Here is a 23,706-nt window from a genome sequence, read left to right as displayed (position 1 = left end):
TGCCAGCTTGTTTGTTATGGCTCCCTGGATGATTGTTGCTATTGCTTTGAAGTAAAACCATTGCCTCACAATGAAACAAACAACAGTATCGAAGGTGATTTGTGTGCTCATCTCTCTTGCGTGCAATACTGGAAACGGGTAATCCACATGAGTTGGAGAGAAACAGCTGAAGCTCACTTTGTCTGAGAACTTTCTCAGCATTTGGACAATATCTCACGAGTGTAAAGAACTATTGCTACCTGCTAAAGCAGCGTTTTTCGAACATTTCCCCCTCCCCGGAACCAACTTTTGCCACCCGGCTGACCTTGGGACCCTCGCAGCCGACCATCGCGACCCTCGCAGCCAACCTTCGCAATCCGCCGGCCAACCTTCGCAACCCGCCAGCCAACCTTCACTTATGGGGCAGCATGGTAGCATTGTGGATAGCACAATTGCTTCACAGCTCCAGGGTCCCAGGTTCGATTCCGGCTTGGGTCACTGTCTGTGCGGAGTCTGCACATCCTCCCAGTGTGTGCGTGGGTTTCCTCCGGGCGCTCCGGTTTCCTCCCACAGTCCAAAGATGTGCAGGTTAGGTGGGTTGGCCGTGACAAATTGCCCTTAATGTTCAAAATTGCCCTTAGTGTTGGGTGGTGTTACTGGGTTATGGAGATCGGGTGACCTTGGGTAGGGTGCTCTTTCCAAGAGCCGGTGCAGTCTCGATGGGCCGAATGGCCTCCTTCTGCACTGTAAATTCTATGTAATCTTTAATGTGATGTGGAGATGCTGGCGTTGGACTGGGGTAGGCACAGTAATAAGCTGTGGTTAAAGCCCCAACAGGTTTGTTTTGAATCACTAGCTTTCGGAGCTACCTGAATCACCTGAGGAAGGAGTTGTGCTCTGAAAGCTAGTGATTTGAAACAAACCTGTTAGACTTTAACCTGGTGTTGTAAAACTTCTTACTGTATCTTTAATGTGAAAGGGGAGCCTGTTTGGTCCTCACGATCTCACTTGAATCAGGGTGACCCACAATTGGGCCTCGCTTCATAAATTAAATTATACTAGTCTGGTTAATGGTGTCAAGTCCGATCTACAGAAGTGGGCAGGGATCAGACTATTAAAATTAATGTAGTCCCGAGACTTTTATTACTTTTTCAATGTCTCCCCATTTTTCTTCCTGAGTTCTTTTTTGTCAAAGTCAATAAATTAATGTGCTCCTTTATTTGGGCGGGTATGAGGTCAAGGATCCATGGCTTTGCTCCAAAGGGATAGGTAGTCAGGGAGCTTGGCTCTACCCAATTTACTGCTTTACTATTGGGCAGCCAATATCCAGGAGGTACCGTTGTGGTTCAGTGTTCCTGGTTCCATCTAGGGACAAATGGAAGCGAGCACCTGCATGGTTTCCAGCCTTGGTGCAATAGTAAGCGCATTGTTGCCTTTCTCTCCGGTAAGATTTTCCTGGAATCCAGTGGTGGTGTCCACCCTGAGAGTCTGGAAGCAGTTTAGGCAGCATTTTAAGCTCTGTTTCATGTCTTCATTAGCCCTCATCTGCAATAACGACCTTTTTATACCAGTGGGTTTGGACCTGATGGGCGTGATCTGCCCTGAGGGAGTTCCGTAACGTGTGAGATTAGCCGGGTATTTCTCGGCGCTCTGAGCACCGAGAAACATCCTGCTATCTAACGGCCATCCGGGTAGATCGGGGGCCTCAGCAGGTAGCACCCCAATGAGGCCATACTTAGCCCTGAGGAGCTCCACTCGTCAGAACTCCTCAGTGCAGCAAGAGATCGGAACGCCATTTTTAAATGGCGTCCCGTTCTCTCGAGCCTCCGATGCGACCCCCGAACCCCCAAGTCACTAAAAGAGGTTCCCTGGGCTCCCACCCACCTGCGCAGCCCCCCCTCCCCCCGCCAGCCTGATCACCGCTGCACATAAAAATGTCCGTTTGGCATCTTGCCAGTGCCCTTGCCAGCTGGCAGTACCACCTGGGTACACTGGCAGTACCAGGCTGGCACCCACGAGTGCCGTTCTGGCTGGTCCTCATTTGTGGGGACCAACTCTGAGTGGCACTCGCCTGAGGTCTCCAAGGTGAGGGAGTTAGATCCCATGCCCGGATTTGAATCTCTCCTTTCAGTATTCCTCTGCCCTGGTATGCCAGATGCATTCAAGCTTCCTTAACTCCAATGAGCAGTATCTTGTTGAGATTCCAGTTCTTTGTCCCTTTGATTTCAGTCTTCCTGGGACTCCTCTGTTCAGGCATCCTGATTTCGAGAACTATCCTGGGATTTGATTTCCGCATTGTCCTGCCTCTCTGCTGGCAGTTTCTGTGAGAGCTGTTCACCTCCCAGCTACCTGGTTCCAATTGAACCACAAAAGGTTATGCTTTTCAGTGTGAGTTCCTGGTTAGTAAACAACAACCTAATCTTTCTTTAAAACTTTCACACTGTAAATTCTTTAATTACAATGCAGGCACAGTTTGGAACAAAATCAAAACCCACAGACATGCAGGCATCATTGTTCAACATAAAGTTAACTAAAGTTTCAACCCTTTCTTACACAGAAACACAAAATTAAACTTACTTGGAGCTGTACCTTGTTTCAAATACCCACAAATACAAATAAAGGTATCTTAAAACTACCTGTTTCCTGACAAAAGTTAAAATCTGCTTCCTGAAGCTATTACTGTAAGCAATTCCATTCATAAAATTATGTCCTGTGCATCAAGGACATCAGTCTATATTTTATATCAACCATCACTGGTTTCGGGCAGCGCGGTGGCGCAGTGGGTTAGCCCTGTTGCCTCATGGCGCCGAGGTCCCAGGTTCGATCCCGGCTCTGGGTCACAGTCCGTGTGGAGTTTGCACATTCTCCCCCTGTTTGCGTGGGTTTCACCCCCACAACCCAAAGATGTGCAGGCTAGGTGGATTGGCCTGGCTAAATTGCCCCTTAATTTATAAAAAAACAAACATCACTGGTTTCATACAAGTGTAGTTAAAGTAGCTGGATTTATGAGCATCAGAATGTGACTGGTACTCGACTTCCTGGTAGTAACTGGCAGCGCTCAATCTGCACAATGTTCAGCACTATTTGAGACTCCTCAGATAATGCAGCAAGACCTGGACAATATCCAGGCTTAGGCTGACAAGTGGCAAGTTACATTCGCACCACACAAGTGCCAGGCATCTCCTACAGGAGAGGATCTAACCATCGTCCCTTGACATTCAATGGCATTGCTATCGCTGAATCCTCCACAATCAACATCTTGGGGGTTATCATTGATCAGAAACTGAACTGGACTAGCCATACTAATACTGTGGCTACAGGAGCAGGTCAAAGGCTAGGAATCCTACAGCGAGTAACTCCCCTCCTGACCCCCTCAAATACTGTCCACCACCTACAAGGTAGAAGTCAGGAGTATATCTAATACTCCCCACTTGCCTGGATGAGTGCAGCTCCAACAACACTCAAGAAGGTCGATACAGTCCAGGATAAAGCAGCCCACTTAATTGCTACCCCTTCCACAAACACTCAAACCCTCCATCACTGACGAACAATGGCAGCCGTGTGTACCACAAGATGCACTGCAGTAACTCGACAAGGTTCCTTAGGCAGCACATTCCAAACACACGGCCACTGCCATCTAGAAGGACAAGAGCAGTAGATACCTGGGAACCCCACCACCTGGAGGTTCCCCTCCAAGTCACTCACCATCCTGACTTGGAAATATATCGCCGCTCCTTCACTGTTACTGGGGCAACATCCTGAAATTCATTTCATAACAGCACAGTTGGTGTACCTATACCTCAAGGACTGCAGCGGTTTCAGAAGGCAACTCACCATCACCTTGTGAAGGGCAACTAGGGATGGGCAATAAATCCTGGCCTAACCAGTGATGCCCGCATCCCATAAATGAATTTAAAAAGCTCGAGTTAAATGGCAGTGCATGAGGTTTTGAATGAACTTCTTTCATCTTAGTGCCCAGAACTTTAAAACAGATACAGCACCTCTACGGACCACTGATGATAGAAATATTCAAAACAACATCGACATTTATTGAAACAAGAAAGTTGGTTTCTACTATTCAACTGGTAGTACAGAAATTGAGTACTGCTGAAAAGAGACATGCTGTTGAAGCTTTTCATCTTGCACTCACAGGACAGATGCAAGAATATCAGATTTCAAAGGGAGCATCAATTTAACAAAATTCAACAATTGGATTAAAGAAAAGCATAGTGGACAATAGGACAAACTATCGTGCCTCAACCAATCAGAGTCGACTTGCCACCAATCAGCACCTATGTTTCATGCAGCATAAATTGTTTCTCCCATTGAAATTTGGCATTCTTGCATCTGTCCTGATGAATCGAAGATGTATAGGTACACAAAAATGCAGTTGATGTAAGCTGCTGGGCTAAATTCCCCACCCCTCGACGCCGGAAATGCGAATAGCGATCAGGCAGAGAATCAGGCACCCGGTCAAATTCGAGGTTTGCACCCAGTGCCGAATTGTATGCCATGAAGTCCCTCGCTGGTGGCGATAACGAGGTTTCCGACCTGCACTGGCAGTGGCATGCAAAACTGGCATTTACATTCATTTACTTGACATTAGCAGATTGAACCTAGTATGCACCAGGCCTCTGCGATTCTCAGGCGGAGGTCACGCAGGCGTGGTTTACTACAGATATTTATAAGCGGGGTCTGGGCGCCATGGATTCTGAGGGGGAGCAGGAAGGTAAGCAAAATTTTAAAACTGTTAAAAATTGTTGTGCTATCTGGGGCGTGGGTGGCTGCCAGGGCACGGGAGTGTGGGGGGAGGGGTACGGTGGGATAGCGGGGAACGATTTGCTGACAGCTCTGTGGATTCGGCATGTCCTCCTTGGGATCGGGGCGGCCTAGCTCAGGCTGTCATTGCTGCAGTATTTATTTTAAACACACCCATTTGGTACAAGCTACAGGCCCCTGGCTGCTCACTGTGCCTCTGGTCATTTGGGAGCCAACCCAGGCAACCCCACAGAAACCCTCAGACCCCAGCTGACCTATCACCGGGATGGGCTTGGCCAAACTCAATCAGTGGCACACAAGGTAGTGGCACCCCTCAGTGCACTCCTCAGAAGCATGGCCCCACTGCAGCGGAAGCAGGGCAATAGCAGAGCTCACCCCAAACAAAGGACATACGCAGGGTGGCCTTTGGCAGCCTCTCTGGCACACTGCCCCTCTCAGGACAGAGGCCTCACCAGTCACACAATCAGTTCGCTGCGCAGGAACACCAGCTGACTCCAAGCACTGCCTGTACACTGCGCTCCTGCTCCCATCTGTTCTGCCACGGGTCAGGTTGGCACAACCTCTATGGCACACCCAGGATCCACATTACACTGGAGCTACGTTCCCAGCAGACCCATACCCCCTGCCTCACACTCATCTGTCGGGCCTGCCCACACACAAGCCTCTTGAGCGGCATAGTAGCACAGTGGTTAGCACTGTTGCGACACTGTGGGTTTCCTCCGGGTGTTCCAGTTTCCTCCCATAAGTCCAGAAAGACGTGCTTGTTAGGTGCATTGGACATTCTGAATTCTCCCTCTGTGTACCCGAACAGGGTCCGGAGTGTGACGACTAGGGGATTTTCAAAGTGGGCAGATTGCTGGCCCAATAGCATGTCCTAAATTTCTCCAAAATTAACACCACAATGGCAACGTGAACCGCACGCAATTCAGTCCAGATGTCAACACTGTGGTGATGTGCATCAATGTAAATACATGTAGGCTAGCTAGACACTAGAGGGAGCACCAAAGACATCACAGACACACACTCAACCAATAGATCAGGTAGATAGGACACGACCAATGGACATTCACGATACACACGGAGGTGACACGACCACAGGGGGGAATTACACCAACCCATATATAAAGGACACCACACACATGATCTGCCTCTATCCAGTGGAGACAGTCAGTGAGTACAGACACAGGGTTGATTCAATATCACTCCCACCACGTGGATTGCAGCAACTGGTTAGTCAGTCTGGGTAGCTATAGTAGGATTAGCAGTAGTGTCGAACCCGAGTAATAGAAGTGTAAATAGTTTAATAAACGTGTTGAAGTTATCTCCACGTCTGAACCTTCCTTTGTCAAGTGCACACAGGGAAGCCGCTTATGTTACACTGAGAACATAACAAATCATGATACCAGGACTGAACTGTTTCAATCCACATAGCCATACCTCAGCGTACAGTGACAACCAGCAACGATACCCAGTCAAGATGTTCGAGATCCGGGTTCCGCAGCAGCTCCAGTGCCACGGCGATCTCCGCAAAAACTGGCGGGTATTCCGGCAAATGTTTAAAATCTTCCTGGTTGCAGCCGAACTAGAAGAAGTGGCCGAAGCTGAAAAGATAGAGCTTCTCCTCACTGTCGCTGGTGCCAGAGCAGAAGAAATCTTTTAAAAATTCAAGTTCTCCAAGGGGCAAAACAGGAGCGACTTCCAGGCAGTCCTGGACAAATTCGGCAAATACTGTGAGGAAAACACACTACAACCAGCAAGAAAAGGTAAGAGAAGCGCCAGTACTCACCTCGAGGCCGAGATCCCGGAGCAGAGAACCATTTTGGTTGGTGGCCATCTTTCTAAAGGGACTGCATTTGCGCAGTTGCGCGAGAAGCGCGCAGAACGGGAAGGTCCATTTGTGCATGCGTAAGACGACGCGCATGCGTAATCACAAAAACGGCCAGCGGTACAGGAACAGCGATCTGTGCATGCGCAATCGCTTCCTACGCGCTACATCACGTGTGTCATGACGTCAGAGGCCCCGGACCACGCCCATTTAAAGGGGAAACGTCCCAAATCAAAGAAAAAATCTTTTAAAGCCGTAAAACAACCTTCCTTCACCTGGAATGACAGCACAATGCCTCAAATTGAACCAGGAACTGAAATTAACCTCCGAAGAACCCTGCAACAAGCAGTTACCTACGCCCAAACCGATGATTCCGACCTTGAATACTTCGATAACGACCTTTACATCTTCTCTGGACCTCGTGAGCACAATGCCAGCTCTGACGCAAACAGTGATGAAATGGTCCTAGAAGACAACGACACAGACGAACCTTTCACCTTGGGAGGCTACCCCAGTACCAAATCCGAACCGCAACTAGACGTGTTGCACATTGAAGACCCCCGTACTGAATCCGACGCAGACGCGGATTCGTTCTTCAGATTTGAGGATCTTCAGTCCAGCATCTATGACATCCCGACTCGTGAGTGCAGGATTATGCTGCGGCCTGACACCAAGAGACAGAGAGCGGTACAAGCCCACAGAGAGCGGCCTGCTGCCACACAGAGCATGGTCCACGCACGGCTCAGGGTTCCCGACTCTAAGAAAGAAGACACGCAAGACTCCACACCGCAGTCCTCGCATGAACAAGATGTGACTCCAGTGTCACAAGCCTCCACAGCGAGCTCGTGGACAGCCTCCACAATTGCAGAAATGCAAGACTCCAGAGCGCAGTCCTTGCACGAACAAGAAGTGACTCCAGTGTCACAAGCCTCCACAGCGAGCTCGTGGACAGACTCCACGATAGAAGAAACGCAAGACTCCAGAGCGCAGTCCTTGCACACAAAAGACGTGACTCCAGTGTCACAAGCCTCCGCAGCGAGCTCGTGGACAGCCTCCACGATAGAAGCAACGCAAGACTCCGACGCGCAGTCCTTGCAGGAACAAGACCATGAGGGTCTAGCAACCTCCTCTGACCAACTAGCGGCAGATGATGCAAGTCTGCCAAGCTCAAGTAAACAGCAAGAAGGCTATGACAGTCTACCACGCTCCAGTGCACAGCAGGACGACCATGACGGTCTATCATGCTACAGTGAAGAACAAAGCAACGATGACAGTCCAAGCCCAAATGAAGGACAACAGCAAGACAATGACAGTCCACCCACATTGTTTGCACCACCAGATAAAGACTCTGATAATTTACCCAACCCAAGTGAACAACAAGCAGCTACTGAGGCTCTACCCACGGTATGTGAGATGAGTGACGACAGCATCCCACTTCCCATGCAAGATGTGCAAAGTGACAGACCTCAGCTAGTGTGTACAGAGGCACTCGACAATCACTGTGAGACCACTGGTGACTCCGGTGACAACATGATACTTCCATCCTCATTTGCTTGAACCTCTCCACAAGTCAATGCATTCCTGCATGTTCCGACTCGCGACGTGCAGCTTCAAGAAATCTCAGCTGATTCCAGTGAACCTGCTAAGACTCCGGACGGGGAGCATCAACAAACCAACACTGACTCAGTTAAAACAGACCAGACTCCAGATGGGGAGCAACCAAACACCGACTCTGATTCACATAAGCCGGACTTTACTCCACACAGGGAGTGCCGCAACCTCAGTGATGGCACGCTCAGGGTGACAGCAGATGCCACAATGACAGGAGATGGATCACTTAACAATTACACTGGGTCAGTAATAACAAGCAGCGGCTACAGTCCAAGAGGAATACACCAATATTCACCACAGCTATATCCACACATTTTTTCCATACCAGCAGTGCAGCCAATGACAGCTCCTGCTGGACAAACCCAGTATTCAGGCATGCAGCAGCCAACAGTCTATGCAGCATATTCTCAAACAGGCCAGCACTATGGATTGCCGACTAATGGAATCCAGACCAAAGGAGGACTACCACAAGAGCAATCTGCACTACAGACTGGATGCCTTAGTTACAGCCCAGGATTTGCTGCACGCCAGCCTGGCCAGACGGCATTTTCCTATCATATGCAAGGTTCATCACCAGGTATTCATGCGAGCAGCAATTCTGTTTTCAATTCGACAAGCTTCAACGGTTCTCAGCAGGATCACCCTTCCAGCACAGCATGTGGCCAGAACCAGTATGTACAGTCTTATCCAACTTCAACATATGGCACATCCATGGCCTCGAATGATACTGTTGATGGTACCTCTTCAACGTCAACACCTTATCAGCTACAAGATGCCATCCAACAGCAACATCACAAACATCGGAAAAAGAAAGGGACTCCAAATCAGACAGCGAAGTGATTTGGCCACTTCTTGGTTCCTGTGGCACAGGGACGTTGATGGCATTCATAACCAAGAGAGACATTTGACCATGATGATTGATGGTTTATGGACTCACACGAATGATTTGGACTTATTGTTTAATCACTGTTCCCATGACTTGTATACACCTTACCTTATCTACCTGTTCTTTGTTCAATTTTCTCAAAGTGTGCAGAAAATATGTAACATATAAAAAGGGGGGATGTGGTGATGTGCATCAATGTAAATACATGTAGGCTGGCTAGACACTAGAGAGAGCACCAAAGACAATACACACACACACTCAACCAATAGATCAGGTAGATAGGACACGACCAATGGACATTCACGATACACACGGAGGTGACACGACCACAGAGGGGCATTACACCAACCCATATATAAAGGACACCACACACATGATCTGCTTCTTTCCAGTGGAGACAGTCAGTGAGGACAGACACAGGGTTGATTCATTATTACACCCACCACGTGCAGCAACTGGTTAGTCAGTCTGGGTAGCTATAGTAGGATTAGCAGTAGTGTCGAACCCGAGTAATAGAAGTGTAAATAGTTTAATAAACGTGTTGAAGTTATCTCCATGTCTGAACCTTCCTTTGTCAAGTGCACCACAAGGAAGCCACTTATGTTATACCTACAACATAACAAATCAAACACTTAGGGCGTGATCGTCCCAAAAGGGAACAAAGTCCCCAGGCGAGTGCGTTTAGCCAATACAGGTTGTATTGAGGAAGCAAGGGGGCTGCAGAAGACCTGGACAAGCTAGGAGAGTGGGCAATGAAGTGGCAAATGAAATACAATGTGGAAAAGTGTGAGGTTATGCACTTTGGAAGGAGGAATTTAGGCATAGACTATTTTCTAAATGGGGAAATGCTTCGGAAAGCAGAAGCACAAAGAGACTTGGGAGTCCTTGTTCACAATTCTCTTAAGGTTAACGTGCAGGTTCAGTCAGCAGTTAAGAATCTTAGCATTCATGTCAAGAGGGCTAGAATTCAAGACCAGGGATGTACTTCTGAGGCTATATAAGGCTCTGGTCAGACCCCATTTGGAGTAATGTGAGCAGTTTTGGGCCCCATATCTAAGGAAGGATGTGCTGGCCTTGGAAAGGGTCCAGAGGAGGTTCACAAGAATGATCCCCGGAATGAAGAACTTGTCGTATGAGGAAAGTTTGAGGACTCTGGCTCTGTACTCATTGGAGTTTAGAAGGATGAAGGGGGGATCTTATTGAAACTTACATGATACTGCGAGGCCTGGATAGAGTGGACGTGGAGAGAATGTTTCCACTTGTAGGAAAAACTAGAACCAGAGGACACCAGCTCAGACTAAAGGGACGATCCTTTAAAAACAGAGATGAGGAGGAATTTCTTCAGCCAGAGGGGGTGAATCTGTGGAACTCTTTGCCGCAGAAGGCAGTGGAGGCCAATTCACTGAGTGTCTTTAAGACAGAGATAGATATGTTCTTGATTAATAAGGGGATTAATAAGGGGATCAGGGGTTATGGGGAGAAGGCAGGAGAATGGGGATGAGAAAATATCAGCCATGATTGAATGGCGGAGCAGACTCGATGAGCCAAGTGGCCTAATTCTGCTCCTATGTCTTATGGTGCTTCCTGGCCCTCGCAGTGCCAAGAAACACATGGCTATTCAACGTGACTCACTTTGAATAAGGGGCCTGAACGAGGAATGCACAGCTGAGTCCTCACATAGCCCCGCTCGCCGGAATTTGGGGGAAAAGGACATCCCTCCTGGCCTCCACTTCGTCCAGGAGGCTCCCCAGGTCAGCGACCCCTAATCATGGGGCTGGTCTCCTTGGCGCCATTGTTGAGAGCTGGCTGGGGTTGGCTGAGCAAGTGCAGTCTAAGTGCTGCGCGATCTAGTTAGCGGGGTGGCTGGCGAGCGCGGTCCCGGTGAATCAGCTGGCGGCTTGATTTGCGGCGAGAAGCCCGTGAGGCCTCGTTAAGTGGACCAATTAATGTTGAATTCCGTTGCGAGCCTCGCTGAGCTGAGTGCCGGGAAGCTCGCGGCAATTCCCGCTCGCTCCCACACTTAGACATTTTTCCGGAGAATCGCGCCCTTAGTCTTTCAAACAGAGAATTTTGCCCACTTAATCAATCCAAAGGATTTTGCTCAATTTATTCACCTATCTTATCTGCCTGATGTCAATATATTATGGCTGAATTCTTACCCCCCGCCCGCCGCAAGAACGCCAAGAGCGAGACGCCGACAATGGAAAAATCCATTCACTTCGGGCGGGATTATCCGGTCGGCGGGCAAACGCAGCCGGATAATCCGCCCTATAGTTCCCATTACACTCGCTCCCAAGGAGAAAACCAATTGAATTTTTTTAATGGTCTTCATTGCTTTACTACTTTACATTAATTTATTCTGTAAAAAGAAGTCCGTCTCCATTGCTTTTACTGAGTGTTTGCTTTAAATTGCACATCTGGAAGGTTCAGTGGAACGCGGGTCTCTCTGGGCCAGCCAGATTTTGTGTTCAGCTCATTTTCTGGGATGTGGAAATCAACAATAATGTCACAGTGATTAAGCTTTTCAAATGTCGGGAGTAACAATTATTGACACACAACTAAACAAAACAAATTAATCATAATTTGCATAAAAATAAAATCACTTAAATTCTTGAAAGTATAAAGACCCCCCCCCTCCCGCCCCTCGCACCCCCCGTGGTGTGTTTTGCGACGACAGAGGCGGCTCACTTTTGGCCACCAGGGAGATCTTCCGCACCCGCCAAAGTTTACAGCATTTTTCATGGCCCGCTCGTTCTGTCTCCGGGAAACCCACTGCGGGGGTGTCGGTTTCGCCCAGACCGAAAGATCCCGCCAGCGGAAAAGGCCAGGAACTCCCGCCAAAATATCTGAAGTGCTGTAAGGATTCATTTCCCAATTTGCTGAATTAGCTTATCTATCATTGCTCTTTATGTTATATCTATGTATTGGTTGTGAATATCATTGATGAGAGTTCAAGAGGGACATTTGATTTAACCCATCAGTCTCATCATTAATGAAACCATAATTTAATTGACTGCAAAGTGCCAGATCTGGGGATGTAAAGTAATATTTTCTTTTCAACAGTTAAACACAATGGGTTTTATCTTACACTCCTGGTGGCAGGAGACTACAGGTTATCTGTAGTAATATTTTTTGTTTATTCATTAACTGGGTTTCCTCCAAGTAAAGTTCCAGAGTTAGAATGGTCACATTTGTTACCTGCTGTATTGTTGGCGCGATGACGGGGATGATCTGTTTCTGTCGCTCTGATAAAATGATGATGTCATCAATAGCCCATTGGTCATATCCCTCACCTGAATGGATGGGCTGCCACCAGCGAAAGCGGGTACAGGTGGTCTTGGCAGAAGCCGGAAGCTCAAAATAAACAAATCTGTCGAGTGGGACAGAAAACGATCAGAAAACAAAATGATTTCTGTTCAGTTTAATTTTTTACCAGTAAATATCTTTTTCCATAGCTCTACAAGCTTGGACCAGTCTCAGACACGAGGGCGAAGACACATCTAATTCACTGTTGAACCAGATGTAGGTGAGCCTTATTTTATTCCCTCCTGCCTAGGTGTGAGTGCAAATTTTAAGTATATTGTATTATGTGTCTGTTGCAGTAATCTAAAAGAATTTAGGTTCTGGTATCCAGATTATGGGCGTGATTTAACGGCGTCGCCGCGCCCTACTTGGTAATCTCGTCCTCACTAGGCAAGATCCAGATTAACATATTTAAATGAGCAATTAGGCTCATTTAAATGTATCTGTGCCGCACTCTCCCAAGGCCTCATCATGGGAGACCTCGCCATGGCGCCGTTTAACACTGGTCCACACAAACATGGATCAGATGTAACAGTACCTGGAGTTCTCCCAGGCCATTGGAGGCCCCTGGGTGGTTGGGCTCTGGGCAGGGTGGTACCCAAGCACACCTGCTGGCACCCAGGCACTGCCAGCCAGGCACATGGACACTGCCACCTGGGTGCCACTGCCAGGCTGGAAGGGACACTGGCAGGTTGACAGTGCCAATGTGCCCAGGTTGCCTGTGCCAGGCATCGCACCTGGGGGTTTCCTGCCCTTAAGAGGTGGGATGAGAAGGGGCTCGAGGTCCACCTAAGAGGTAGGTTGGGGCAATGGGGTGGGGGGGGGTGGTCCGGAGGCCGCGATGGAGGAGCAGGTGGTGGGAGCATTTAAAGATGGCGCCCCAATCTGCGAATATTCTTCCTGCACTGAAAAAATTAAGTATGTGTGGCCTCGGCACGACATTTCCTGCCAAGGCTGAAAATAACGGTAGAGTCCCGTTAGATTGCAGGGTTGTTCTGGGTGCTGCAGGCGCAGAGAAATACCCCGCTATATTCACGCCGCTCCCGCATCCTTACGCGGTGCTAAATGGGCGCCGTGCCAACCCGCGCACGTGCAGTTGGGGCAGCCCAATCCTGCGCATGCGCAGTTCGGCCGCGCCATTCTGCGCATGCGTGGGGAACGTCTTACGCACACCGGCCCCTCACCAACATGGCGACCGTGTTCTGGGGCCGCACGCGGAAGGAGGTAAGCCTGGGGGTGGAGAGGCCGGCCTGCCGATCGGTGGGCCCCGATCGCGGGCCAGACCCCATCGGAGGCCACCCCGGTGAAGAAGCCCCCCTCCCTCCCCCACAGGCCGCCCCCCCCCCCACCCCAGCGTTCCCGCAGAGTTCCCGCCGGCAGCGACAAGGGGTGGACGGCGCCGTCGGGAACCTGTCGTGTCGGAGCGGCCGCTCGGCCCATCCGGGCCGGAGAATCACCGCTCGGTGCGAATCGCGCACTGCTGGTTTCCGGGGGGTGGGAGAATCGCATGCGGGGGTCGGGGCGACGTGGCGCGATTCACGTGGCGTCCCGGCGATTCTCCCACCTGGCGTGTGTGGGGGGGGGGGGGGGGGGGGGGGGGGGGAGGGAGAATAACGCCCGTCACCTCCAGAGGAATCAGGGAAAACCACTTCAGGATGTGGTCATACATTCCTCTGGCTGAGGCAACAGTACTTCATTTGCTCGACAAAGCTTAAATGAGAGCTGGCACTGATAGTAGGACTTTACTGTAATTAATTGTTTCTCTGAGAGACGTCACAAAAGTATTTTTGAAGAACAGCTTTGTGTTACCTGGCACAATGATATCCAAGGTTGCCTTTAGCGTGCGTTTAATTGACTTAAATCTAAAAAAAATAAGCCATGGAATATATGTGCTCCCTCCCCAAGTCTTACCTGGGTTGGCTGTAGTCAGAAAAGTACATTTCTGAAAGCAGTTGCCAGGCTATGCCACCGTTGTTGCTGTACTGCAATAAAACACCCTCCTCTCTGCTGTCAGGGATGTTGCAGGAGCCTGTGTTTCCTCCGATCCGAATGTAGAACTGGATAAAGTCTACCCATTGGGTGTCCAGGTCCCAGCTGACTAGTTGCCTCTTCCCATTCTGGATGAGTAGGTAAATGTAAAACACCTTTAATGTTACAGCATCTGACGTGCCTTTTAGTTCAACATTATTACAGCAACCAACAACGTATATGGAATTGTTGGGAAAATGACGTCCAAAATGTGGAGAGTGAAAAAGATCACTGTTGTTTGTTCACACGATAAAGAAAATGAACTGTTATTTTGGGTGGAGCTCACAGGCAGCTTTGCTCCCCTCAAAGACACGGGGTTGAATTCTCCCATTTTGAGGCTAAGTACGGTGGTGGGTGGCTCCACGGTGCCTGTCCCATTGAGCAGGATAGGGGGATCCCACACCAGATTCAGTGCTTGGAACCTCATTAATTATGCACAAGCACGTTCCACTCGCAACCACCTGGTGGGCTGGCAGCTTATTTGCTCACCCGTCGTCAGCTGGCCGGTTTAAAGGTACCTGCGCCATGTTTAAATATCAATTCGGCACACTCCTATCACTGTCTCCAGACCACCCGTCTTCACCAGACCGCGCAGCACGGTAGCATAGTGGCTAGCACTATAGCTTCACAGCGCCAGGGTCCCAGGTTCGATTCCCGCTTAGGTCACTGTCTGTGAAGAGTCTGCACGTTCTCCCTGGGTCTGCGTGGGTTACCTCCGGGTGCTCCGGTTTCCTCCCACAGTCCAAAGATGTGCAGGTTAGGTGGATTGGCCATGATAAATTGCCCTTAGGTTAGATGGGGTTACTGGGTTACGGGGAGAGGGTGGAGGTGTGGGCTTAAGTAGGGTGCTCTTTCCAAGAGCCGGTGAAGACTCGATGGGCCGAATGGCCTCCTTCTGCACTGTCATTTCTATGATTCTATTCTATGTCAGCAACCCAGAGGGAAAAGGCTAGCAGCTGAGGTGGGTTGACTGTTGATTCTGGATTCAGAGCCCATCACCCACCAGGCACCTATTCCCCACTTGGACCTCCCCCCACCACATCAGGAGTCTTTGTGTACCCACTTCCAGTAAATGATGTGCTATCCTCTTTATTGTGAGCTTTTCATGCAGCCTTGTCGGGATCCAGCTTCCTTCCCCTCGGTCTTCCCTCTGTCTTCCATTGTTCCTCATCCTCATCCACCTCCTTGCCCCTCTGCATGCCTCGGCCTCGCCTCACACTCCGCCCCCAGTCGCCCTTTGGGCTTTTGTTGGGGTGGTTGCATGAGTCCTGAAGCACAGTCCTGTCCGGATAGACACTGGTGTTTGGCACCAGGGGGGAAGGAGACCCCTGTACTCCTCAGCCACAGGTGCAGCACTGATCTGAGATGGTGACACAGGAGGATCCATGGGTCCAGCAGCACAGTACTGTCCAAGAAGACTGGCTTGGTATGGAGATGGAGGCAGGAACCGGCCTGTCCTGGCAGAGTAATGTACATTGCATCAGGGGCAGCGCAGCACTATGGCAGGAAGGTTGTCGCACTCACCCCGAAGTCTCTGGCCAACTGAGGACCGCCTTGTGTACGCCACTCATTAGCAATCAAGATTGACACTTTGTAATTTCATGCTGGTGTGACACATGATTGAAAGGCCAGTGCGCAACTGTTGTAATGAGCATTCATGAGATACAAGTGAATGCAAATGGCGTTTGCACCACCTGCCAATGGGAGGATCGACCCACCATTAGCTCGCCATTGGGAGAATTGCAACGTGATCTTATGCCAACATGCTTCTGACCTTGCCCGGGATGCTCCCCTACCTGGCGGGGCGGGGGGTCCCGGTGGGATGGAGTGGCGTGAACCACTCCGGCGTCGGGCTGCCCCAAAGGTGAGGATTTCTCTGCACCTTTAGGGGCCAAGCCCTCACCTTGAGGGGCGAGGTCCGTGCCGGAGTGGTTGGTGCGCCGCCGGACGGCGGGAAAGGCCTTTGGCGCCACGTCAGCCGGGGCCGAAGGAACTGCGCCAGGCGGCGGAAGTCCACGCATGCGCGGGACTTATAATTATGAATCCCGCCCCCGCCGAATTTTCGGTGCCGGAGAATTCGGCAGCAGGCGGGGGCGGGATTCACGCCACCCCCCGCCGATTCTCCGACCCGGTGGGGGGTCAGAGAATCCCGCCCCAGGTGTCTCCGGCCAGATTCATCGTGCCTACCCACCACCAAACCCGGCACGGGCTGGTTGGGAGAATTCTACCCACAGAGTGTAGCTCCATAAACACCTGCTCACCTCCAACATCTCGTCAAGTGATTATACTTCAATTGAGAGCCTCAGCAGAGACTACATGATGTGAGCGATGGTTGGCACCACAATAATCATGCTACCTTTGCTTTGATTTTTCACATCTACACTTTAAAGGAGAGGTCATATGAGGATGTATATTGTGGGTGATTTTCCTTTTACTAATCCGGGGTCATCAATACCCATTGTAACGTTCTCACTGATGCCTGACAGAGGTCACTGATGCAAACAAACAAGCTATTATGGGATCTCACAGTCGTTTGTTTTTGGTTACAAGTTTCAAAATGGCCGCAAAAGCACAAATCCTCACATGGTACCAAAGCCACTTATTTTTTTAAATAGACACCGGTTCAGGTTGTATTGGGTGAAGAGTGAACTGTACCTCCGAGAAGTAGAGCGATGAACCTGAGGAAATGACTCCGCAGCCTTGCTCTGGTTTAACGATTTGTCCACCAATAACTTCCTGCCAATCGTTCTTCATCACAGCCTCATTTTCAAAGTCACATGTCACTGTTGAAGGCAATTGAGCCTCAGGCTTACAGGTAGATCCATGATAACCTGAATCACATCTTTAAGGAAAAAAATGACCATTTTCAGCGACTGAATTGTGATCCTACACTGCACTTTGTCAATACGTGGAATTTTGACTTAATTTACCTTAAAAGGATGATTAAACACATGTTTGCTGTGATTTTAAGGCCATAAACATAAATACGGTCTTTTAGGCTACAGAGGCAATCAAATGTGTAATTAAACCTATTAAAATGGAATGAGTTAAAGGGATTCAAATGCATCCAAGTACAATTCATCCCATCATGGATCTTACTTTGACCTCAAACATTAAAAAAGTCTTGATCATTTCTGGAATCCTGTATTCCACACTTTGTTTGCTAAGGGTATCAGCGAGTATGCATCAAATACATAAATAGCGTTGGAGCACAGATCATCCATGATCAAACTGAATGATAGAACAGGTTCAAGGGGCTGAATGGTCTACTCCTGTGCATATGTATACAAACATCTACTGATCAGTCAATATTGCTATATTAGGACATTAACATACTTGCAAAGTCCATTGTAACACCAGCCATGTCCATTGCACATTTCAGGACACTGTTGACCAATATATATGTCATCTAATGCCCATTCATCCTGAACCATATAGTAACTCTGGCTCCAGCGAAAACGTGTAGCACTTGACCTGAATAAGTTTTAAAAATATATGTTAGTCTTAAGAATTTACTTAACTTAAAATAATGAGTGCAAAAAAAACCCTTTTAGAATATTAAGACCAATAGACCTGAGGAACTTGACTGTGTCACTATCACGACTGCAAAGTATGTTGGAGATCTAGTGAAAGGGATGTTTGTAACTCCCTAATTAGTTCAGTTGGTAAAAGTAGCTGGGCCAGGCAGGCCAGAGACCTCGGGGTGGGTTCTCAGCTCCGCGCGCCACATTTCTGTTCCACCCTGCCGGCGGGATGCTCCACTACGCTGGCTAGTAAATGGGGTTTCCCATTGTGGGGCAGCGCCACGCCATCAGGAAACCCCCCCCCGGGTGCCGGCAAAACGGAGCATCCCCCCGGCGGAGAATCAAGCCCTTCATGTTAATTTTAGCTGACCTCATCCAGGCTGGTTGTTAAGGTGTAGGCCTGGATCTCTTGAACTAGAGAAGGAAAAATCTTTTGTAATTGTTGGTCTTGATTATTATTCTGCAAAGTCCACACTTGTGGACAGCATAATGTTTGGCTGTAATAATGTTTGGCTGTAATAACAGCATGAGTGATGGAACTGGCAATATTCATTGCTGAGGTTCATACGTAAAGAATGGTCACCTGGGTGGAGTATCAAAGGACAGGGAGTAAGCAACTTATCTCAAAATGCGTCAGCAATCCCAGAGGCGAAAGTACGAAGAAAACACTTATTTCAAAAAATATATGCTGTGCAAATAACATTATAAATGTACACAAAGAACATTGATGTTGCTCTACTCTGCAGTGCTATTGAAGTGGTGGAGTGAATTGAACAGGATATGTAATCTGTATCCTATTAGGAATCTGCGTGCAAATATCTTAGGCACAATTCACCATAATAAGCCTCCAATTCTAATAAATTTTCCTCTGATCATAGTCAAGCTCAATACTATAATCAATGAGGTCAAACCTCAACAAAATGAACACCAAGCTATGGTGCATTGGTCGAACAAATGTTAATTTGTTGTATCAATGAACCTCAATTTTGCCAAATACTGCATTTAGTGTCTGTGGATTAATACTGCACTAGTAGAAAAATGCTACTCAAACTACATTATTTGGCGCATGATTTTTCGAAGGTTGAATCTTGTCTTCCCACATCATGTGCACTGCTCTCAAAACAACTTTCCTTTCTGGAGCTCCTGTGTCACTTTCAACAGTCCTTTGTGGTCTAAATAGCAAAACATTGGGATTATTGACTTTAAGGCAGCCAGGATATGTCGTACTCATGGTATAATCTCGGACTTGTGTTCAAGGTTAGGAACACTTAGGAAATTCAGATGATTATAAGTGAATGTAAGAACAAGCTCTTCCCCTGTCAAGGACCAGCTAATGTGATGACATTTTAATATTTATACTGCAAAACGCAAATGCGATCATTACTCTGCGTTTGTTTAAAAAAAACCTCTCTCCAACAGCTGCCTGCACCTCATCAGCAGTACTGATATGCAAATATCTACACATAAAAACAAATTCATTTTCATGAAGCAATAGCCAATGTAATTTGTCTAAACTGCACTTGGTACGTAATATGATTGGAAGAAAAATGGCAGGCTCAGTACAGCAGCTTTCATCAAATGTCCCGCAAATGCTTTCTGAAATTGGTGCTATGATTACCAAATCCCTTCTGACATACTTAGACATGTTCAAACACCAGTGTTCTTTGTGGCTTGAACGCATTCACCGAGATGCTGAAGAATCGTGCATATTCAATCAATGTTAAACAGAAACTTGTTAATTTTTTTATGGCTATTACAGAGATTAAAAATTCATTCGAGCCGATAGCAGCTGTTAAGATAATTAAAACCGCAGTCACAGGTTAGGGAGGAGCCAATCAAAGCACAGTTACCTGGAATCTTTGGTTTCACATTCTGCAGATTTATGTGATGAGACAGTTGGTGGGAAGACAATGATTCATCTTATGGTTGGCCCATTCCCAAGGATTAAAGACGGCAATGATTTACTTACCACGTTTTCTGTCGCAGGGACACAGTTACTCTTTTCCACTGTGAGAACTCTGAGGAATGGTAAACACTGGCAGAGGTGAACTCCTGGCAACTGGGCATGCTGGGAAAACATTCCTGCAGGAAAACATGTCAAACCAGAAAATATCAAGGTCACCAAATTTTTCAAATGCCACATCTGCCTGTCAAAAGGCTCCAACGGGCTAGTTTTGGAATCAACGAACTGACGTAGATTCAGAACTGCAAAGTCAAAACAGATTTTTGTTTAGCAGTGAGCAGCCTCGGTGTCATCGCCTTGTCATAGATCTGAATCCCTGTTTTGAGGTGATATGTCCAGGTTAATTCCTGCATTAATCAATTAAGGTGGCATTTTCAAAATTGCAATCTGCAGTGGTTGTTTTGTTATGCTCTTGACGTAGCATAAGCTGCTTCCTTGATGTGCACTCTGACAAAGGAAGGTTCAGATTTGGAGACAGCTTTAACACATTTATTACTGTTAACGATTCTCCTATTTGGATTCGACGCTCCTGTTAATCCTGCTATAGCTACTCAGACTGACGAACCAGTCTGCTACAATCCACGTGGTGGGTATGATGTTCAATCAACCCTCTGTCTGTACTCACTGAGTGTCTCCACTGGAAAGAGACTGAGCATGTGTGCTGTGTCCTTTTATATGGGTTGGTGTAATGCCCTCCTGTGGTAGTGTCACCTCTATGTGTATCGTGACTGCCCATTGGTCGTGTCCTATCTTACTGACCTATTGGCTGAATGTCTGTGGGTCATGTCTCTGGTGCCCCCTCTAGTGTCTATCTAGTCTATGTGTATTTACATTAACCCCTTGTGTATTTACAGTGATGCATATCACCACAGTGGTCACCCTGCCAATATTATCAATTCATATTCTGAGAAAGCCATGGGCCTATGCAAAGCTGAAACATCCTGAAATGACATTTACATTTTTCAGATTCAAAATTCAAACAAATAATCTGAGTTTTCTTCTTTCCAAACCACAGCGTGGTCCTGTGGCAAGTGGAACTTTCAGTCAGTTTTGACCAGCACGAGCCAGGAACAACAAGTGGAAAGCACGACAATTTTAGTTCGGTCTGTGCTAGTCTGGCACTAGAGGAGCTATCAGAGTTGAAATGTTAAAACATCAGAGGGGAGAGAAAGCAGCCATGTACACAAAATGCTAGTGTGAAACGTTTGCCATGATGAAGAGAGTGGTGGCTGAGGAATCCTTCAGAAAATCCCCAAGATGACAGTCCGTGGCTACGAAGATATGTATTGAAGAAGTTTGTGGACCAAAGTTATCACCTCTAAGGAAAGCATTTGCTCCAGTTTCAGTTGAAACTTGGACATGAAAATAAAGTCTTCACAGACTGAGAAGATGGAATTGAAAACTGCAAAACCTTGTTCAAAACCAAATAAAACTAAATTGACGGCCATTAACCTTTTCAGTAAAGGCCTAAGTAACTTAAACGTGTTAGTTCAAATAAAGCCACAGGAAGAGACATTATTTTTTGGAAACACATATTTGGTTTCACAGTGAAGGTCACCTGAATGCATGTTTAAATAATGACTGCACAAATTCATAACACCAAACACAATATGCACAGTGATGTAGCCAGAAACTTGTAAATTATGAGAGCAGACAAACACACAAAAATTATGGGTAGGTAAAGACCAACTGGCCCAACAAGAACGTCCCATATAGTCATGAACCAAGAGCAAGATGTTTAATTGACCCTGACTATATGGGACCGACTTGGAGGACCAGTTGGCCTTTACCGACCCATCTTTTCCGTATGTTTGCCTGTTCTCATAAGCTTCAGGCTTCTGGCTACATCACTGTGCATATTTAGCACCAAGCAAGTCCAAAACCCTAGAGAATCATGTTCCTATATTTACCTCCTGTACAAGGTGCCAGGTTAGGCCGTGGTTTGTGGAATATTCTAGTCTGATTTGGTTGTCCACGTGCAGCGTAAAAGGCTTTCCACAGCCCATCACCAGGCTGAATTGCAGCATGTATGAGGCCCCGATCTGCATGGACTGGGTTTCGACATAGCGCATGCTCGACCTTGTTTTAGAATCTCCAGTGAAACTGTAGCAATGACAAATAAAGGAAGTATTAAATGGAAATAATTGTTAAGATCAAGCTAAAGGCAGAATTCTTTCGTAAAGTAATGCGAGTGATTGAATTGTGAAGGAAGTTAGTCACTGGCCTTTCACCTCAAGGCTATAGGTTCAAATCCAAACTAATTGTTTGATAAAAGTCTGATTTTCCTGTGGGACATTGGACTAAATGCATAAAGCTGTATTATTTTGGGACAACTTGCAATCTTATTGAGAGAGACTATAGTGTTGTGGGAATGTAAAAATACTGTTCTGATGCAACAGAATATGTTCTTCTAAGAATGGGGTTGAAACACATTGTGGGGCTGAACTTTACTATCTATCTAACCAGATGATACTTAACCAGGAAATATTTGCCAGCAGGTGTCCAAAATGGAAAATATTCCATTCCCAGCATCATCAATCCTTTTGTTCATGAATAAAAAATTAACTGACAAAACAGTAGTCACATGAAAGTATCCTCAAGAAGTCAGGTTTTCAATGGTTCTGTACTAACTATCTGGCATTACTCGTGTAATCTCAGTTCTGAGTCATGTTCATAATGTTTAGCACCTTAGACCTTAAGGGCAGCACAGTAGCACAAGTGGATAGCACTGTGGCTTCACAGCACCAGGGTCCCAGGCTCGATTCCACGCTGGGTCACTGTCTGTGCGGAGTCTGCGTGGGTTTTCTCCGGGTGCTCCGGTTTCCTCCCACAGTCCAAAGACGTGCAGGTTAGATGGATTGGACATGCTAAATTGCCCTTAGTGTCCAAAAAGTTAGGAGGGGTTATTGGGTTACGGGGATAGGGTGGAAGTGAGGGCTTATGTGGGTCGGTGAAGACTCGATGGGCCGAATGGCCTCCTTCAGCACTGTATGTTCTATGTTAGGCGGAGAGGTGTTTAAACTAGACAAGCCACTGTTCACACGATGGTCTAAATAGGCACATTCTATGATTAATTAGCAGCAAATTATTGAGGAGATGTTTCCTTAGACTGGGAAAAAAATGTAAATCTGTTGCTTCTGCTCTGGAAAAGATAAGTTAAAGAAAAAAACCATGGGCGGTTTTCTCTTTTTCTAAAATATCTTTGCTGCTTTAAATTTGAATTGTGGGCTGGGATTTTCTGGCTGTTCGCTGGAAGCGGGATTCGCTGGTCCTGACTGCAGTGCGCCCGAGCCTGCGGGTTTCCCGATGGCATGTGATGGCTTCAATGGGAATTCCCATTGACAGTGACGGGATAAGAGAATCCCGTCGCCAGCGAACGGCGTGCTACCTCCCGCTGCGGGAAAACGCACTGCTGAGAGACCAGAGAATCCCGCCCGTGATGTTTATCATGTATTTGATGTAGCCTTTTGTCCCTCTTTTCCTGATGTCATATTCATGTGATCAATATATTTTACATGAAAATCATTGCTGGGTGCAAACAGGAAGTGATATAATTTTTTGATAAGTTGAGGGTTGAGTGTGTATGATATGAAACTCTTAATAATTTAGGTCTTTGAAGTAATAATACCTTCCTTGGGGCTTTGGGCTAGATTATACTTCACTGTGGAGAGGCTAATCCTCACAGTGCACAAAAAACTATGCTGTCATATGGAACTGCAGCCAATTAGAGAGTTTTATCAACAAAATCAAATATTTCAAAACTGTTCCTGTATTCCTTGCAGCAAGAAGAATGGTGTTCCCAGAAGTC

At 47.4% G+C, this 23,706-nt stretch overlaps 1 protein-coding gene across 2 annotated transcripts in view; it reads right to left on the bottom strand.

Annotated features, from left to right (window-relative positions):
* Window positions 1-23,706, bottom strand: part of LOC140387945 (reelin-like) — a 520,778-nt gene that overhangs the window by 161,129 nt on the left and 335,943 nt on the right. For both annotated transcript variants that reach the window (XM_072471313.1, XM_072471312.1), the window contains exons 22-27: window positions 21,809-22,001; window positions 19,905-20,017; window positions 17,748-17,885; window positions 17,067-17,253; window positions 14,295-14,500; window positions 12,279-12,450 (exon numbers count right to left, since the gene is read on the bottom strand). In XM_072471313.1, coding sequence (XP_072327414.1) covers window positions 12,279-12,450; window positions 14,295-14,500; window positions 17,067-17,253; window positions 17,748-17,885; window positions 19,905-20,017; window positions 21,809-22,001 — 1,009 coding nt within the window. The remainder of the gene's footprint in view (window positions 1-12,278; window positions 12,451-14,294; window positions 14,501-17,066; window positions 17,254-17,747; window positions 17,886-19,904; window positions 20,018-21,808; window positions 22,002-23,706) is intronic.

The sequence above is a fragment of the Scyliorhinus torazame genome, chromosome 13 (genome assembly GCF_047496885.1).
Source record: "Scyliorhinus torazame isolate Kashiwa2021f chromosome 13, sScyTor2.1, whole genome shotgun sequence".
Classification (NCBI taxonomy): Eukaryota; Metazoa; Chordata; class Chondrichthyes; order Carcharhiniformes; family Scyliorhinidae; genus Scyliorhinus; species Scyliorhinus torazame.
Note: the sequence above shows the minus strand (reverse complement) of the source record. Positions and strands in the feature narration are given on the sequence as shown.